This window comes from Momordica charantia (genome assembly GCF_013281855.1).
Source record: "Momordica charantia cultivar OHB3-1 chromosome 10 unlocalized genomic scaffold, Mcharantia_2.0 BLBB01000010.1, whole genome shotgun sequence".
Classification (NCBI taxonomy): domain Eukaryota; kingdom Viridiplantae; phylum Streptophyta; class Magnoliopsida; order Cucurbitales; family Cucurbitaceae; genus Momordica; species Momordica charantia.
Window position 1 is genome coordinate 20,753,452 of NW_028275158.1, and position 20,194 is coordinate 20,773,645.

At 33.9% G+C, this 20,194-nt stretch overlaps 3 protein-coding genes across 4 annotated transcripts; all 3 read right to left on the reverse strand.

Annotated features, from left to right (window-relative positions):
* Positions 1 to 1,254: 1,254 nt before the first annotated feature.
* LOC111024959 (ATP-dependent caseinolytic (Clp) protease/crotonase family protein) lies at positions 1,255 to 5,448 on the reverse strand. Its single transcript, XM_022302788.2, has 8 exons — positions 5,130 to 5,448; positions 4,241 to 4,410; positions 4,043 to 4,117; positions 3,275 to 3,365; positions 3,118 to 3,169; positions 2,714 to 2,817; positions 2,561 to 2,637; positions 1,255 to 1,622 (listed from the first exon to the last, which is right to left on the reverse strand). Exons 1-8 carry the CDS (start codon positions 5,368 to 5,370, stop codon positions 1,446 to 1,448), a joined length of 987 nt encoding a protein of 328 aa, XP_022158480.1. The 5' UTR covers positions 5,371 to 5,448; the 3' UTR covers positions 1,255 to 1,445.
* Positions 5,449 to 7,424: 1,976 nt separating this feature from the next.
* On the reverse strand, positions 7,425 to 10,860 carry LOC111024941 (ATP-dependent caseinolytic protease/crotonase family protein). Of its 2 annotated transcripts, none has more exons than XM_022302765.2 (6): positions 10,713 to 10,860; positions 10,502 to 10,538; positions 10,008 to 10,288; positions 9,412 to 9,448; positions 9,027 to 9,265; positions 7,425 to 8,220 (listed from the first exon to the last, which is right to left on the reverse strand). In XM_022302765.2, exons 1-6 carry the CDS (start codon positions 10,740 to 10,742, stop codon positions 7,636 to 7,638), a joined length of 1,209 nt encoding a protein of 402 aa, XP_022158457.1. In that variant the 5' UTR covers positions 10,743 to 10,860; the 3' UTR covers positions 7,425 to 7,635. The 2 variants fall into 2 exon arrangements, with proteins under 2 accessions (XP_022158457.1, XP_022158458.1); XM_022302766.2 differs by having other exon boundaries at positions 7,425 to 8,217; positions 10,713 to 10,858.
* A 1,381-nt stretch (positions 10,861 to 12,241) lies between these two features.
* Positions 12,242 to 19,296, reverse strand: LOC111024957 (AUGMIN subunit 2). Its single transcript, XM_022302786.2, has 7 exons — positions 19,102 to 19,296; positions 18,442 to 18,687; positions 15,666 to 15,791; positions 15,409 to 15,513; positions 13,466 to 13,534; positions 12,920 to 13,033; positions 12,242 to 12,739 (listed from the first exon to the last, which is right to left on the reverse strand). Exons 2-7 carry the CDS (start codon positions 18,562 to 18,564, stop codon positions 12,383 to 12,385), a joined length of 894 nt encoding a protein of 297 aa, XP_022158478.1. The 5' UTR covers positions 18,565 to 18,687; positions 19,102 to 19,296; the 3' UTR covers positions 12,242 to 12,382.
* Positions 19,297 to 20,194: the final 898 nt, after the last annotated feature.

Here is a 20,194-nt window from a genome sequence, read left to right on the forward strand (position 1 = left end):
TGTATGTTATAATGACTATATTATTGAAATTTGGCGAAAATTTGTAATAAAATGAACAAATATTTGTTATAAATTTCATTATTTAGTAGAATATATTAAGGAGTAAATTTGGGGATTATGATAATAATTGAATATTTTGTAATAAATTTCATTCTTTAGTAGAATATATTAAGGAATAAATTGGGCAATTAGGAGAATGATTGATTTAGATCCCACGGTAATTTAATGTTTACAAAATCAAATTTGGAATATTAATCTTTCGCATTTAAATAAAAGACGAATTATAATAAATATAAATGTCATAAATAAGGGCAAATTTGACATTTAAAAAAGTTTTAAATCAAAAAATCTAAGACTGTAAAATTTATAAACATTGGACATTTGTGAAAATAAATTTGCAAAATAGCTTATCCAAGGCATTATCTCAAATCAAAACTTTTCATTGTTTTAACTATTATTAAGTAAAAATCAACTCTTATGTGTGAACCTTTTCATTTTTTTTTCTTTTACTAATAAACAAGTTGATAGTTTATGGGATTAGTCAGTGGGGAAATACTCTTTTATATGAAATTCTAAAATTTTCTATTTCTTAATAAAGCAAGGATTTCATTTTTTTTCTGAGCACCACAAGCGTGGAGATGAGAGATTGGACCTCCAACCTCTAAAAGAATAAGATGCTTTAATTGCTAAACTATGCTCATTTCACAAATGGAAATGGAACTAATTTATTGAGTGAAACATATCTATGAATATCTATGAATATTTACATTAATACTAACTCAAAAATAGTGTAAAACGTATCTTCAATATACTCGTACAATATCATGATCCTTATACTTCTTATAATGAATCAATCCATATATTTTGAGAGAGACAAAATCATATTGTAATTGAGCTATATACATTTTAGTGTGTGTACTCACCCACTTTATTCACAACTCGATATTTTTTCTAGAATCCTAATGTCATACGCTCACCAATATGATATCTATTGACTCATTATCTTGAGGTCAATGGTGCAAGTCGAGGCCCTATGCTTCTTGTCACTCATTATCTTGTGTTTAAGAGTGCAAGTTGAAACCGACGAAACCGAACTGAACCAAAGTTAAAACCATTCCTTTAGAACTCAAATATACTATAGAACAGATCTTGTTCAAGTAAGTTGAGGTTCAACTTGCATTCCTAACCAGCCCACAGTCCACAGAAATGAAATAACAAAGAACAATTCTAAATTTTAAGGACATAGAAGAGCAATGATTGAAAGGCTAACCCATTCAAGACTGTTTATTATAGCATCAGTACTAAATAAAACAAGGTTGAACTGACAGTTTCTGAAGCAACTCTCTCAATTCAGGTTACTTAGTTTAAATGCATATCTTGCATTTATTCTTATATATTAGCAAGTGAAATGAAGATGAGAGGAAACAAACAATTGTGTCATCAATCTATTCTCCTCTATACCTTGGCTTCCGTTTCTCGGCGAATGCTGCCAATCCTTCCAATCGGTCTTTCGTGTCCAAGAGTTGTTTGTAACATTCATCTTCTACTTCCAATGCTGAGTCCACGTCTACCTCAAGCCCCTCGTCGATCGCTTTCTTTGCCATCTTTATTGCTAGTGGACCCTGTTCATATAATATTCAACAGTTACTTGGGTATTAGATTCTAGGCATACACATACAGTCTAACAAAATTTTGGAAAATATATATGCTTGATCTTTGGAGTTATGAAATGATTCATTCAAGTTGGTACAAGAATGGTTACAATAACCAAAATTTGGAGGAAATTAAATTCTTAAAAGGGTTATTTGTGGATGTCGTTTCACATTTTTTATTTTCCATTGTTTCTTTAAATTCTTATAATAACCTAATCTTGCAATCAGCGCCTAAATTCTTAAAAGAACCTGACATTTTGATTTTCCTTGAAGACTGTTAAAACTTATTTAGGTGGTGTCGGGACACCAACATCGATATTAGAAGCCTGGAAATGTGAGGGGAAATCTCAGGCCCGGGAATCAAACAACTGTGTTTCGGGTATGACTATATGAGAATATAATTGCTAAGAATTCTGTATTTGGAATGTAGGAATCAGATTCAGAAGCCTGAAATGTACAATAGGTGTTTAGGTAGTGGGTTTAGGAGTCCTTTTCATAAAATCCCTCTTTTCATTGCTTGGAGAAGATGTGCTATCTCATTGAATATGCCTTCTTTAAGGAATGTAGTACACATGATAAATTCCTAATTTCCAAATACTGCTTTAAACGTAGATTAAAAAAAAGAAATAAATAAAGAATGAAACAAAGTATACTAATTCGAATTTAGAATCTACAAGAAAATTCTCCAAGGTTGAAACTTAAAGGTGCAATAATATGGTTCCCTCCCTCCACAAGATTTGAAACTAAGATACAATTATGGTCTCTCAATGCATCAGATGGTCATCTTAGAATTACTGAATCATAGCAATCAGATCATAGTTTTTATCAAAAGACTAAATTTAGGAAGTAACACACCGTGAAATTGTCAAGATGATTGCCAGGAAGATACGTATAGATGTTCTACTTACCTTCTGATTTATCTCTTGGGCAATTTCAAGTGCCTTTACATAAGCTTCACCAGCAGGGACGCAGTAATTGACAAGACCTAAAGCATGAATTTTTATTTTCTTCTCCTTAATTAAACATAGGAATCGGGCCAAAAAATTTTTTGGTGATCATACCTATAGACATTGCATCTCTGCCGCTGACCTTACGACCAGTGAATATAAGTTCCTTTGCTATTGACTTCCCAATCAGCCTAGGTAGCCTTACAGTCCCACCTGCCCTGCAAAAAACGCGTTTAGAAGGGGTAATCCGTTTGTGCAATACAAGAGAACAATCATGTTAATACTAATGGAAAAGAAGAAAAGGGAAATTTGGCAAATATTCTTGATAAGAGATCTTCAAGCTTCCACCAAGAAAGATTTAAGAATAAACTGAGTAATGGACCTATCAAACTTCAATTTGCATGCAGGCTTCCTTCTACTATTCTCAGTACTAATCAAAATGTAAATACTTGATAGTTTTTCCATCAGATAAATCTCGTGCATTTGTGACCATATATAAAGAAGGATTTACTATGTACCCAGGAATTATAGCTAGTCCGGTTTCTGGCAAACTGAGTTTGGCATCTTCCCCTGGATCATGGTTCAGTTCAAATTATAATAATTAGGTCATCCAACACAGAAAAGTTGTAGTAAAGAAAATAATTAAATTATAAAATAATTGAGTAAATTAATTACCACATATCCGAAGATCACATGCTAGAGCCATTTCAAGTCCACCACCGAATGCTGCTCCTTCAATAACTGAAATAGTAGGTATATGAAGTGCCTGAATAAAACAAATTTAGATTATGTCAGCTGAAAGATTTCAAATGGAACGGCAGAAACAAAAGTGAATACATTTCAAAGAAGGTGAAAGAAAAAACTTGAATATCAAATATATAAAAAATACGATAAATAAAAATAAAAAAGAGTCAACATAATAAGTTAGGATATCGAGTTTATTTGAGATCAAGAAAAAGAAGTATTGCATATTAAATGTATCTGGTTGAAAACTCACTAAGTTAATCAGGTAAAGAAAAATAGTGCATTTAAAAGAAGTGAGCATTTTCTAGACTTCGTCACTCATTTACAGGTAAATAAGGCTCTAAAAGACAAGCATTCCATTCGAAATTATTTTTTTAAAAAAATCGAGTATAGCAGCCTATATTTATATGTGGAATCATTATGAATCAAATCTCAAAGCCACAGAAGAATCAGCATGCCCTAAATGATGAATAAGGTTACAAGCATCAGTCATAGAAGATCAGGATCTTTTTTTTTTTTTTTTTTGATAGGAAACTTAAAGGTATGACATAATAACTCATGATCTAAATATTTATTGTGGCTCATGTGCACCTCAACTGATGCATTATATATTTGAAAAAAGTAAAACATCTTTGTTCAAATATGACATAGAATAAATCATAGAATTTAAAAGCAAGTAGGTAAAATATAACAACCTACCTCTAAAAACGAGAATGCAGACCGCAGTGAGGTGACATAGGATTGAACTTCAGATGTTGTCATTGTCCTGCGCTCCTGCACTTCAACAATGGATTGAGGAGGGAAAAGAAGTTAGAGCCCTACCATACTGTGAGAGCCCAGTTGTTAGAGATTATATCACATTGCTGCAATATAAACCAGCTGGAAAAACGAGAATACCTTCAAATCGGCACCTGCACAAAACACCTTCGGGATGGAGCTGCATATCATCATAACATTGACCGATGGATCACTATCAACAGATTCAAACGCATGACGCAATCCCCTCAGCATATCCTTGCTAATGGCATTTTTTGCCTCGGGTCTGTCTAAATGAATCTCAACAATTCCTGTCATAAAAAAACCCGAGAGTATTTCCATTAACACATAACTCATGCAGCCCAATAACTCTAGAAACATGACAAGAAACGATCAAAGATAGCATTACTGATGAAGAAAAATGCAATAATGAAGATATCAAAAGAAACCCATCGCCATATCAGAAGAGTCTATGGAAATTTATGCCATTGAAGAACAAGCATAAATAATAGATTAAAGGACCAAAATAAAAGCCTAATTGGTTCTGGACTCTTATACGAATTCTCAGAACTTCTGTTCAAAACACATGGTGCTGGTGAAATCGTCGGTCTCAAGCTTTTGAAAGTTTCCCAACGTACTAAAAGATTAAATCCCATTACTCTTCAGACAATCAAATCATCGACGAAGTAGCCATCAAAACAGAAATAACGGATCATTCAGTCCAAAGCAATATCATGCCCTTAAAGTAAGTAACGAGTACACACAGTTGCTCCGCGCGGAGTAGACTCACCTCTTAAACCACATGCAAGGGAACATCACTCAATCACCAAGCCATAAATTAGCATGATCGGGACAGCATTAAAACTTCAGTAATCGAAGTAACTCAAATTTATATAATTGTTCAACGCAGAATAAAAATGCAATACTTATAAATTTCCATAGACTCTTCTGATATGGCGATGGGTTTCTTTTGATATCTTGCCCTTAAAAAAATTGAAGCAGGTTTTCATTTCGTCGGCCCCGGAATTACCAGAATTGGAGTCGGAAAGTCGATGAAGCCGGACTGACTCAGAAGAAAGGGACTCCAAAATGAGAGTTCTGCAATGACTGAACTGCCATGGATGTGAGGGCGATCTGAACCCATCGGAAAAGTTGGATCTTGGCGATGGATGACCGAGATTTTTGGCCGGAATCGGAACGTTCAGAGGAGAATGATGGATTTGAAAGGTGAGATTGGAAAATCTTCTGCTCAGAACTTTGAATGCTCCCATTCGAATTTCGCTGTACAGTTTGGAAGATGGCTTCAAGCGGAGAGAGAAAAGGGAAAAATGGGAGCAAAATGGATTGAATCAAAATATTTTAAATTTTAGATTTAAATACTATTTTACTGTCTTGATCCGCCCAGCTATATTTTAATTCTCTTAAATTTAAAAAAAAAATCGCTTAAATTTTGTATTTTTTAATTTTGTTTTTACAAATTTTTGCATGACAATTAGTAGCTTAAGTTTTTAAAATGGAGCTACAAATTTGTCTCTAAGAATTTTCGTTGATTATAAAATTTGTATTAATATTTTACAAATTATAACTAAATTGGTCACTTACAAAAATTGTCAATCTAAAGCATAACTCAACTGGTGGAGGTATATATTCCGACTAAAAAGTTGTGAGTTCAAATCCCATTCCATATTAATGTATTAAAAAAAAATTAAACATTTTAAAAGTGCCAGTAAAAAAGAAACTGCATAGTTTTTTCATCTAAATGAAGTATTTCTTTCTATAAATAAAAATTTTCATAAAGTGATTTTTAGGAGTTAAATTAGTAGATATATTTTAACTAATAAGCTATATTCATGTTGATTTTTTTCCGAGACTAACCTTTAACAACGGCCTCATATGATATTTTTTAACTAATTTGATCATACAGTAAAATTAATGGTGAAATTTATTATTGTCCTAAGTACTCAAAAGCAAGTGCAAATATACATTTAAAAGTGCATTACATAGATAATTAGTAGTTGTTGATGCAAAATTCTACCAAGCTGTCGAGGTCGGTCACGTGGCAATTGGCCGAGCTGACAAGGTGTGAGCTCATGCAATTTAGGACCTGCAAAAAGAAAGTAAACATTCCGACGCTCAAGTCAGTATAGGCACGAGCTCAAATAGGTCATTATCATAGCAGAATTGTATACCTGAGTAAGAGGAATGAAGATCTTTTTATAGGTGAAGTGAAAGGGCATGTCTGTTATAGCCGTTACGACAAGGCGGATAGATGTTGGGCAATAGGTTGACAATGATTGAGGTCGACTATGGATGAGCTTAGTAATCAACCTTAGATGAGTTTAGTAGCACGACGATAGATGAGCTAAGGTGCTCGGTCATAGATGGGCATAGGAGCTCAACAATAAATGAGCTAAGTAGCTCGACCATATCTCACCATGCGATAGGTCATATTTTTACCTCCAACGATAATTAATATCATTATATTTCTAATGGATTATAGTTACCATCCCACCCTATTTAAGTTATGGAAGGTGGATCATTTGGAAAAAAAAATTGTGACATAAGGTGGATATATAATCTTTTTTTTTTTCCTTCCTGAATCGAAAGGTGGATATATTATCAATTTTATAAGTGAGCATATTTATGTATTTACATTAAAAATATAAGATATTTCCAATTAAATTAACAAAATATATTTTGACCTAAAAAAATCACATTCGTCCGCAACTAATAAACATTGAAGTCTCATTAAAATTTGACAGCATAAAATCGTTAATAAGAACTTATTTAGTAAAGTTTACTTTTCTTGTTTCTTGTTTTTCATTTCTAATTCTTGAAAAACATTAAAATTGAGTAATTATCTTATTTTCAAATTTTCTAGATAAAAAAAAATTCTTATTTCTTATTTCTTATTTTCTTTTCTTCAAAACATAAATAAAATATTATTTTATTATACAAAAAAATAGAAAAAAAAAATGGAAACTCTGCTAGACAAGCCCTAATAAACATCCCAACTGCACATGTCAAACCAATTTGTGGTGAACTTTATTCATTTAAAAATTAGAGGGAGATTGAGGGATGAAGAGACATTTGTTAAAAATTTTGTCTATTTTTCTTCCTCCAATAATTGAAAAGAGAACAAAAATCTACATGTCAAATGCCAAAGGTTAGAACTGAAAAGTTTAAAGAACTTAAAAATAGCATACTGACATGGGGACATGTTATTTTTATTTTTTTATTTTTAGATAATATATGCATATGAGTGTCCGTGCCTCCTAGGTCTTCTTCAGCATGAAACCATCTGCTTTATATGATTACATACATGGAAACTAAGAAATTTCTTCCCAACATTTGCTTCTCTGCTCAAAAATGTTACAGCAAAATATACAGTGGACATAGTAACATTAGGCAGGCTCATTCAGGTATTGAAATTTTGAAAAAAATGAAAGTCCTCCAAGATTACATACCATGATCATATATTGGGGACCTTTCCAATACTATTTTGTAGTATGCATTCCGCATAATCAATAGATATATCATCCCTTGCGAACCCATCGCTCGAGTCGAAGCTGCTTCAATGGCGGTCCGAGATTCGGCTTACTTTTCCGAGGACAACTCCATTTCCCAGTTATTTCTACTATATTAGAATGCTCGACATTGGTTTTGTCTGACAGTGCCGTTCTTCTAAGGCAAGCAAAAGCACTTCCTGTCTCTTTGTTATTGAAGTTTTCTTGCCTTTCCACTGATTTCTTGCAAGTTGCGCCACAAATTTCACGCTTGCTTGCTGTTACCAAGCCATTCTCCCAAACTCTTTTTTCTGTCTTTTCTTTCTTGTGGCTCGAATCAATCCATTTTCTTGATGAGCCATCAAGTTGTGTTTGAACCTCACTTTGAGAATTTTCCAGCATGAGATCAGTTTTATGGACCAAATTTTTACGAGTTGAAAGCTTCGTGTTGGCATTGTTTGAACTTCCATTTATATGCAGTGGCACAGAAGCAGAACCATCTTCTTCAGTGATAAGGCTCGAATTTGGAACTTCTTTGGTTGGGTTGATTCTCTTGGCTCCCAAACTTTTCTCTTTTGGGTCTTGCTCTGAAGTTCTTTCAGAAGACAAATTCTGCTAAGAGGGTCAAAAAAATTTTACTTCCTATGGAAACAACTTGAAGAAAAACACTCACAAAAGGGTCGTTCTAGCACCATACTTGTCACAGTGATTAAATTTTGACCTGGGGATATTAAGCTACAATGAGATGAATTATCAGTTCCATTACCAAGTTACTATATCTGGAACTATGTTTTCTTTTTCTTCTTTCCTTATATTCGTGGTTTTAAGTTCCACCCTACTATTCTAGTGAGAGATTTCAAAGAGTGGACACCAACTCCAAGAGATAACAAGATTTTCATATATTAAGAAGATAAAAAAAATTTCATCTTTTTTTTAAGAAATCCGAGCTTTCATTAAGATGAAAGAATGTACACGAGCATACCAAAAAAACCAGCTCAACGAAAGGAAGTCCAGCCTACAGGCTCGCTCCAATCCAAACACCTAACTAATAATTAAAAAACTTCTTTGTAACCGAGGCCCACAAACAACTATTCAATCTTATAAGCTCCCAGATAACCTCCCAACACCTCTCTAACCCTCTAAAAACTCCCCCACAATGACAAAAAAAACACAATTGTTAAAGAATTTTGCCCTTATCCCAAGAGGGGATGCAACAAAACCCTCTCCACCAAACAGATTTTCATATATTAAGCTTTCCAGGCTGGAATCCAAGATTTTGAGGAATTTTCTGGCAAACTTTCTTAGAGCCCTTAGAGGCCAAATCGAAATATGAAGATCTCTGTTTTCGCTTCTCATTGAGTGCCTATTTGTAGGTATATAATGTCTATATTATCCTATAGAAAAGATGACAAAACTTGTACCTCGCCTAGGGGCTGCTCTTCCTGCCGGTTTCCCCTGGAACTGCCATTGCATTTTAGGAAGAGGTTCAGCTGTACTTCTTCAGCCCCATTTGTTGTTTTTTTAACAATCTCCAAATTCTCTTCTATTTCGTCCCCTAATCCAGTATTATCGCTTCCACAAGATCCAAACTCCTGGCTAGGATTCAATGTAGGTGATTCGTATACGTAACTTGAAAACCAGTTCCCAACATCAGGAGGCTCTGATGAAAAGGAAAACAAAAATCTTCAACTGTCCTTATGTTGAAACACTTCCAGATCTTTTGACTGATTGCCAAAAAAACTAGATAGTAAAGACAGAACATTGATTTTCATTGGAAAAGTGAATTCCAGAGTTAGTGATATAAACCTGACAGAAGCGACTGTGAGCACCAAGAATCTTGATTCTACCATGAGAATACAAAAAGAGAAACTAAGTGTTAGACGTTTAACAATTTTGGGCTTTAATTGCAGCTGCTTGCCTACAATTCGTATAATCCAAAAAATATCAAATTCAGAAAACACCAAGTATTTTGAGCATAATCGTTTTGTTTCTAGTTTCCTAGTTTTAGAACTAAACTGAAACTTGTTTGGTTTTTGGAATTAAACTAAGATTTCAAAAGTATGTTTATGAAGTGAGAGACAAAACATTATAAATAACCTTACTTCTTACAAAAATAAAATAAAACACAAAATCATTATCAAATAAAGTCTCAATTTCTCCATTATTTAATCCTTATCTGTTTCTATAGCCGATTTAGATATTCAAATTTTGGTTAATTAACAATCAATTTCTTCTGTTGAAGTCTCGACATACCTTCTGTTGATAAAATAGTTCAGTATGAAAAGTAACTGAAGTCTAAGCGTTTGATAGAGATCTAGCAACCATTTTCTTTGAACAATAACATATTTTGCATTTAAATTCGAAGGGAGAAAAAATTTTTGAAAGGCAGAGCAGTTCTATACCAAGCCTAAAGGCTGGCTTTCGTGATGATCTTCCAGTGGAGTGCATTTCAAAGGAATCCAAGTTCTGGGAAGCTTCTCATCAGCTTCTTCTTCGTCAATCTTTGTGACATCCCTAAATTCACCAAAATTTTCCTCAATTACTCCATTTTCGTCATCCGCAGTCAGCTCATCTTTCCCGATTTCTCTTTCTTTCGAAATAGAATCTCCAAACATGTCATTCGAATCAAGTTCAGGGGATTCGTATACATAGCTCGAGAACCAATTCCTGATATCTGGTGGCTCTGATGGAATATAACACACGAATAAAATTGGGTGCAACTAACACGAAACACAGAAAAATGCATCCAAAATCCTATTTGGTAGCACAGAGATACAACCGAAAATCAAAGGAAATTGAAGATCGCTATCGTCCCATGCCATAATTCCCTTTTCCCTACATCTTCCCCTCATCCAAACAGATATTAAGTTGGTAAATTAGGAAGAAGCATACGAACCAGAAGATGGCGAATCCAATGACGATGAACGCAGAACCTACGACCATCCAAAAACCAAAAATAAGCACACAAAAAAAGAGTTAGAAATAGAAGATTTGGGGCTTGAATTGCTCTATTGAGTCGAATGAAATAAACCTTCAAAACTTGCATATCAGTATAGCATAAAATGGGAAGCAGTAGCACAGCATATATCTGTTCAAGAACATTATACCTGGGAATCAACGAGGCTCGACTTCTCCATGGCTCCGATTTCTCCAACATTTGATTTCTTGAGAAATCTTCGTCAAATTGTATTGGTTTAATTTTGGAACTTCAATTCTCGCGGGATCAGTTGGCGCCATTTTTCTATCGAGAAATTTTTAAAGGGCGCGTGTTCCTAAGCCGTAAGAAAATAAAATATTTCTTTCTTATTGTTTTTTTCCCTTAGTTTGAACTCAACCACGAGTAGTTGAGATTCGAACCTTCGACTTTTAGGTCAAGAATATACACCCTAATTGAATTATATTCACGTAAACGAGTATTCTTATTTTTAAAATGGTTATTAGTTACAAATGTTTCTAAATATGGTAATTTCTAAATTATTTAATATAAATTTTTTTTCTGTTTTCATTTTCGACTCTTTAGAATTATACGGATTCATTTTAGCTCTTTTTTATAGTAATTTTCTAATTTAATTTAGATTAAAAAACATTTTTTATCCACATACTTTTGTTAAAATAACGACTTTTAGTCTCTATACTTTTAAATTGATAATAATTTTAGTCCATGAACTTTAATATATATTTGTTTAGTTTTAAATTTGTAATGATTTAGTCAAAAAAATTATATATATATAACCCTTTGTAATCTTTATTTTATTTCAAATGTATCCATATAAACACATCTCAATGATTTAGATATTTATACTTTTTATCGAGATTAGCTGAACTCTTCAAAAGGAAAATCAAGTGCAATTTTGTAAAAAGAAAAAAAAAATTGTACGAGTTAAATTTTTTTCTCCATATTCAGAAATAATTTTATTTCAGCTGTTAAATTATAAACCAACCAAACATGTCATTGAATTTTATTTTTAAATCAACTATATATGTCGATATTGGTAAAGAAATAGATATTAAAAAGTCTAGATATTTACAACTTTATGGTAGAAAAGGTAATAATATCACAGAGCAAAATTGAATGTTTTTTTTTTCTTCTTATCAAGTGTTCTTTATTTTATTTAATCGAATGCAAAATTTCTTAGGAATTTGGATTTTATATTATTCTGATTTGTTTGGAAATCAAGAAAAAACAGAAACATATGATATGTTCCTCATAACTTCAAGCAAATTTCTAAGGAAGTAATTTATCAGTAAATTATGAAAATTTACTGAAACATCCAAATCACAAATAATAATAATAATATTATTATTATTATTATTATTAATAATAAGTTAAAGTATGTGAATTATATATGGGAATTAATCGAATTAATTCATTTAAAATAAATAGTCTAATTAAGAACCAACCAATTGATCCTAGAATATTATAGTAAATCCTCGAATCAACTTATGATTCTACTATAGAAGTTTTCGAATTTCACCTTATGAATTTAGGTAAATCTAAAATCTTTAATCATTTTGACTTACTCCCATTTTTATTATAAAGTTTGTTTTATGACTTAATCCATGTGTCAGGGGAAGATTGAAACTAATGAATATTTCAACAAATTTAAACCATAGATTCAAATTATTGTTACAAAAATTTAATAAATCACTCCATTAAACAAACGATGATAAACTGATGATTGTGTACAATATTCATCATGATCAATCTAATTAATATCTTACCTGTACATAAAATGATAAACAGCAAACTCTTCTACATCAGAACACAATATCAATATCAAATGCCACTCTTTTTAACCGAAGGGGGCCACGACAATCTTCGATGGCTCGAGCCATCATCCTGCTCACTGTGTTCATCTTCAGCTTTGTATCGTTGTCCATTTTTTTGACTATGCATGCTTCTGATGGCCAAGTCATCAAAGCTTGATTCGGTTCGCCATGGAGGCGGCGTGATGCAGTCAGAATCGCCTGCCACTCGAAGGGATGGATTGATAGGCGGGGTTGTGGGCAGAGATGAATCGGAATTACCTACTCTGAGATTTTGTAGTGTTGCAAAGGATTCCCTCATAGCACTCATGGCTTCAAAGAATCTTGTGCAAGAAGCTAAAGCTACAGGAATGGGCCTAAGCATTTCCTACATTAGTAAAAAACAGATTAAAGATTAGTTTCAACTTTGGATTAAGTATGGACTGTAATTCATTTAATTGGAAAAGATCCAATTTTTAAAATCTAAATGGGCATTTCATCCTCAGTTAGAACAGCAGAGCTTCATCTACACATGAAATTAGATAGGGCAGAGATGATTAAGGCTTACCCCCCACACTGAAGGTGACTCCTTAAAGTTCTGACTCCATTGGAAATCTGCGACTGAAGCTGTCAAAGCTCCATAATCACTGGCAGCCTTCATCAGTAACTCGGAAAATTGTTTCTGCAAAACATTGCCATCGAGCATCGTTGTTTGTCAATCAGTCATAAGATTAGCTTACTTTCGGCAAAATCTCAATCTTATCAGAAGCAGAAAATAAAACAACGCCATGCAGATTTCAAACTTCCTTTCACTGCCTGATCACACGATCATAAATTCATGATGAAGAGTTTGTCAGTGAAACAGCCAAAACTTTATGGAATGATGAGGTTTCCAGTTTTGGCTGTTTTGGATGATCAATACAATTGTTTTTGGAAAAGTGAACAAAGAGAGAAATATTAGAGTTCATGTTCTTGTTGAATTTCATATGCCATTTTCTCATAATCCGAGTAAAGCAAGTCAAGGGATGTTACCGACATCCAGTCGCCTCAAATACCGGAAAATTTTGTGTCATGGATTTTCAAGGAATGATAAGCATTTCACTGATTGACAAACCTGAAATTCTGCTTCCACTGGAATGCAATCGAGTGAATATGGTTGCTGAAGACGAGCTATAATACGATCCTACAATATTTGGAAATGAGGAAAACGAGATAAAGAAGATATCATGGCACTAAGATTATTTTAACTATCGATATGATATAGGATGCATGGATGCACTCTCAAGGCTAAAGAATCATTGTCAAACACAAGTTGAAACAAACAAGAAACCAAGTCTCCAATTTTTATTAAAAAAACAATAATTTTAGACACCAGGACATGGCCAATCAAAGTCGGGAAATATTTGGTACATGTATGGGCTAAATAGGCTCATTAATATTGAAAGGAAATACTTGAGAAACTTTTACAATAAAAATGTTAAATATTATTTTGGTCCTGAATTTTAACTTTATTTCCATTTTAGTCTCTAAATTTGAGTCTTTTAATTGGTTACCCAATTTTATAAATATCAAAATTAGAATCTATGAGCTACATTTAAAAGAAAAAAAGAAAAAGCAGTGAGATAAGAAGAGACAAGTTACCATGGAATATCAATCAGCACAAATTTTTACGGCTAGAACTTAGAACTTGTCAAGAAAAGCAATCAAAGAACATATCAGATAATATACATACTTTGCAGGGTACATGTTTCCATATCTACAGCTATAATAAAAATTCTTTCAACCATTCTTCCTTATATAAAAATCATTATTTCTCTCAAATTCTCAAGTTGACAACTAACGTCTCTAGGGATGATCTCATTAGGAAGACCAAGATTGTAGAGATTAATTTTAACAGTTAACCAAAGTTACGAAAATATCAAAGCAATTCAAATTTCAACTAATTTCCAATTAATTTCTCTTAGCTCTCTCCATAATTCATTGGAAAATGACGAGTCACTCTAGATCTGCAACCAGTGTAATTAACTTTTATAGCAGGTCCAAGACAAAAATGTATCCATAAAAGGAAAAAATGGTATGCTAGAGAAAATAAAGTAAGGATTTCAGCAGTGGTCATGACGGTCAAATCCTCACCATGCAGGAAAAAAAAATTAAAAAGAATAAGCATAAGCAATTGATAACCTTGTCTTGCGAGGCAAACGAACTTTATACAGATCAGGGGGCACTTGCTTTCACAATTACTAAATACTACTTACATAAGTTTCCACCTAGGCAAAAAGAAGTAATTTTAGATAGAAAGGTTCTCTCAAAGTAGTTCCATGACATTTCCTTGAGTCCTTCAATATAATATTCACCAATGAGGACTGGTAAACTAAAGCAATGTCAACAAGAGCATAGCTTAGCGGGTTACGGCACATGTTTCCAACCATGAAGTTGAGAGTTTGAATCTCCGCCCCACATGTTGTACTAAAAAAAAACTAAAAACTAAAACAGTGCAAATACTAGAAGCAACTAATAAGCATATTGAAAGTCTCTGGGTAATCCTAACACATTTCAAGTCCTAAAAGCACTAATACTTTTAAAGAAACACGGCCTCAATAAAGAATTTGAAAGTGTCAATAAATATATGCTGCAGCAATCCAATACTCATTAAATCAAGGGTAAAAAAGGGCAGAAAGGACGGCAAATACCTCTTTCTGCCAAATTTTTCCAAGAACAAGTTTGTATTATCGGAAAAGAAAGCTTGCAACACATATAAATAAAAAATTTTCAGAAATATGGAACGATCAATTTCGTAATTCACATGTTATGATGGAATGATCAATCAATTCTTATACAGGAGGAAAACCAACTGATGAATTGGATTATAGAAGCAAATTAGCAATCAAGAATTATCATGAAATTAAACAGACCATTTAGTTGAGGTCCTCCCCACCAAAATTTGGAGGTCAGTTATAAGAAAAAGAGATTAAAAAGCACAAGGCATTTAAACATGTTTCAAATCCATGGCAAGATGGCAAAATATACAGGGTTGAGAATCATAGTCCAAGAAAGCACCTTATTCTGGATGACATCTTTCAAAATGGTAGTAATCCTTGATAAAGTCTCGATCTTCTTTTCCATTTCACTCACATGTGTCAAATGGGCTACATTTTTGTCATCCTAAGGACATCATATTTCAATTCATTTAGTACAATAATGAATATAAAATATACAGATTAACAATGAACAAGTATAATTTTATCTTATTTTGATGCTGAAAACTTCATACGCATTAAAAGTTGAAATTGATAGAAACAAAACAGGATACTCACTTTACGGCCTTGGAGTTCCACTTGAAGATCTGCTATTTTCCTTTGAACAGCAGTAAGTTCTCGTAAAACTTTAATTAGATCATCACCCTTTTCACCAGTGGCAGATGATATGTTTTGTAGTTCTTCCTAAAGGAGACAGATTATACCATTTATAACTTCAGGCTATAAAGTTCCAAATTTTAAGTTACTAAGTTGTATTAAGTATACCAGAGAACTCAAATAAACCACTGTAACAAGCGAATTAGCAAAGTTGAAGAAGAAAATTAGCCATGACCAGGCACTTTGAGCTTGAAATAGATTTTATTGGTAAGAATTAACATAGCCCTAAGAATCACTTGTCTAAAGCCAAGAAATGTGTTAAAGATAAAAGGCATACAAAAAGATGGGAGGGAGGATTGGATGACCATTCCTAACAAAGGTGGTTAGTAGATTACGAAGGCATACAAAGAGATGGGAGGGAGGATTGGATGACCGTTCCTGGTTCACTAGATTACAAAGAACTCTCTGCCACCAAAATCAAGTAAACAGAAGAAATTACAAAGCCCTTTGGTAATGGACACCCAAAGATAGCAAAAAATTCACATGATCCCCAAAAGACACCCGTCACTCTTTTCTGTCCCAAAGATTCTCCATATTCCCATCTCTAAATCATTGACAAGATAGTTATGTTAGAGCTGTACCAATTGATTGCAGGTTTTCCCTTAGACCAAGGGCCACAGACGAACTGTAGCAAAAAGTCACCCGCAGAAGGAGGGGCAATCCAAGCAGTATCAAGTGTCCTTCCAAAAGCTGATCTTTTTCCATGGTCAATGCAGAATTTTTTTTTTTTTTGATAAGAAACAATTTCATTGATGGATGAAATTACAAAGAGAAGGGCAAACCCACCAAAAACCAAAGGAGTTACAGAAAATTTCTCCAATTGGATAATAAAGAGCTCAAACTATAAGAGTGAAAATAGTGTGTTGATCTACACCAAGACATAGCATGAAAAGTAATATTATCAAAAAGGGTGATGAAAGGCAGATTTTTGTCTAGGAATAGTCAATGGTTCCTTTCATTCCAAAAAATCCAAAGAAAAGCTCCAATGAAGTGCTTCCACATAATCTTGTACGTCAAAAGGGAGGGCGGTAGACCAGTCAAATGCATGGAGAATCAAATTCCAAAAGTCCATGGCCAGGGAGCATGTGTGAAAAAGGTGGGAGGGCGATTCCCCCTCTTTTTTGCATAGTATACACCAATGTGGTGCGAGAACCATGAAGGGTAATCTTCGTTGTAGCTTATCTGAGGTGTTGATGCCCCTGTGAGCGAGCTCCCATATGAAGAATTTGGTTTTTTTGGGTAGTTTTCCTTCCAAATGGCTTTGGCAAGAGTTGAGTGCAAGAGGGATCTCTTTGGAGCCATGTCAGTGAGAAGAGTCTTGATGGAAAAGGATCCATTCCTGTCTAATGGCCAAACCCATGAGTCATCACCTTCATGGAGAAAGGTGGAATCCAGGTGATGGGATAGAGTTGCCCAATCTGTAATTTCCTCCTCCTTTGAAAAACGTCTGTAGTCTATGTCCCAGAAATTGAGGATGGGGTTCCAAATATCTTTGACAGATGCTGTTTTCTGAAGAGATAGGGAGAAGAGGCGGGGGGAGGTTGAGGCCAATGGGGAATCAAACAGCCAAGGATCATGCCAGAAAGAAGTAGATGCTCCATTTCTCACCTTGGAGGATATTCTGTCAAAAATGAGATGCCTCTGATTGTAGATATTCCTCCAAGGATGGTCAATGCAGAAATGAAACAGGACTTTAAATAAATACTCGTCTTATGGATAAAAGGCCAAGGACAGTGGTTACTCCATCCCACCATTTTCATATCCAACCCGAAGGAGTCTACATGACACTTGCAGACAACAACTGAATGTCTTGAGAAAAGATAGTCAATAAATCTCCATAACCATTTTCCTCGAGAGGGTAGTCCTCTTCACACAAATACTACCAAGGCCTTGGTTTCCAAAATCTTTCGGATAAGAAACTTTAGCCTAATGGTCTAATTGGAACCCCATGCCATCCCCAGATGCCTTCCAGCCTTCCCAAGGAACCTTACTCATGATTTTAGGAAGAATTCTTAAAGGATGTATAGTATATTGGGGATATCTTTAAGCTCGTCCACTGAGGGTGAGTTTTTCCCTCCGAGAGAGATTAGCCCTTTCTATACAGCCAGCATCTTTTACCAAAAACTAGTGGTTTATAAGCCAGGCAAGAATATACAAACAAAATATCTTTTAAATAAATTTCCAAAATTCAGCCCAGGTGTACTCTTGCAATAAACATTCAGTCTCCACCAGTGAAGAGACTGGTAAACATTGACCTCGCTTTGTAAATATAATGAATAAATACGATTTCCCTTTAATAATCATTACTTGATATATTTACCAAGTTCCGGAATTCAAAATTCAAATCCAAGTTATGCCTAATTAGACCTGAGATGTAGACCTAAATCTCCAATTCAACTGGTGGGTTGAGAACTCCAATCGAGAGCTCTACACCATTTCCAAAAACTAATTTGCAACACGCATTTACCTATTAAATTATTTAACGACATCCACAATCAACCATGGGTTTAAAACCTCATGTATCGGAAATTTGCAGCAGAAAGAAACAAAGGGGAGAGGTAATTACAGCTTTAAATTTAAACCGAATTGGATCATGTATACACAGATAAAGAACATAAAAGAGTGATAAATGGAAGATCCATGAAATGTATAAACAGACAGAGATAGAAGGAGTGACCTGGGAAGGGGGAGGAGAGACAGAGAAACCGAGATCAGCAGCAATGGAGAGAGCATCGGACATTCCTCCGATGCGCCTCAGAGGTTTCTTTCCTACCCAAGTAGTATCGCTTCCCATCGACATTCGAACGCCCAGACGTGATCAATCTCCGACGGAGCCAAGGCAGAAAGTAGGTAAGACTGCAGAATCTTTATACCGTACACTCTCTAATTCCCAGAGAAATGAGAATTTTGATTTCCAACCTCTCTGTAAATACGAAAGGTACAACAATTTCTACATAAATGATGCTGTGGCATTGTAATATATGCATGCATATGTGGTTTTCAGGTACTGCAAATGTTGAAGCACTATAAAACACTAAAAGAGAGCCATAACGAATCCATTATCAAGTCCAGTAGAAAATGTGTGCCTAATTTCATCTTTCGATAGCATCAAATCGTATTCAGTCTCAGTTTAAGGCTCAAAGTTCATATGGGTGTTGAGATTTTTAGTCTCGAAGTATAAAATAGTTCTGAATTGCCAATTGAGAATGAGAGAAGTGGAGCAAACAGCAGAAAAGAAACCAAAATTCGTACATAAATCTCTGCTAAACAAAAATGGTCAAGAGTATGAACATGAATTGAGGGTTTTCTACTACGGAGGACAGAAAAAGGAAAATACCTTTTTGGAGTCAAGGGCGAAGCCATTAGTGTCGCCGTCGCGTGGATGCTATTCGTGCAGGGGCGTCGTCGTCGGACTTTCCGCTGATCCTCGCCGTCGGTCGGTCGCCGGCAGTCCAAATCGGGAGGGAGAGCTTGGGGTGCTGACTGCTGGTTTTCACAAACAAAAAGGGCAAAAGAGTAAAAGCAAAGCAAAAAGAAATTCCTATTTCGAGAGAGAAGGAATCGTGAGATGACAAAATTACGAGAGAAAAATTGTTAACAAAAAGTTATTATTATTTTCTTTTTGTTAAATTATTATTATTATAATAACGTCATTTTTTTTAGTACAATATTTCGACTAGAGATTCGAACTCACGATCTTGTGGTTTGAGGTATATGTCAATTACCACTGAGTTATGTTCGCTTTAACATATTTAGATGTGAATATACCACTTAAACATTTTTTTTAATACAATAGGTGGATTCAAACTCACGATTTAACCTTTTTGTTTAACAACCAATTTTTTTAACGCAACAGACATATGTTAATTATGACTGAGATATGTTCGCTTTGCCATATTTATATGTGAATATATCACTCAAAACATTTTTTTTAATACAACAAGGTAGATTCAAACTCACGATTTAACCTTTTTTTTTACAACCAATTTTTTTAACACAACAAATATATGTTAATTATCACTAAGTTATGTTTACTTTGGCGAGTCAGTAGCATTTTAATAATTGTTTTAGTTCAACAACCTGAGTTGAAATTTGAATATCTAATTTTTTTGGTTGATGATATATGCCTTTAACCTTTTTAACATATTTTAGGTTAATGAACTTGTTAAAATTTAAGAAAGTATATTTAAAAAATGGAAATAGTAAATTTCCCATAAAATATATTTTTATTGAGTTCATTTTCTACAACAGTAGTTGTAATTAAAATAAATATAAAAAAATTATAATTAAAATTAAAATAACAAAAAAATCCAAATTCTCTAAAACTAGCATGCGCATCAATATCTACAGCACACACCAAACAGAAAACAATATTTAGCCTTTAAATTAATCTAATGAAATGGCTTTAATATAATTGATTTGTTAGTACC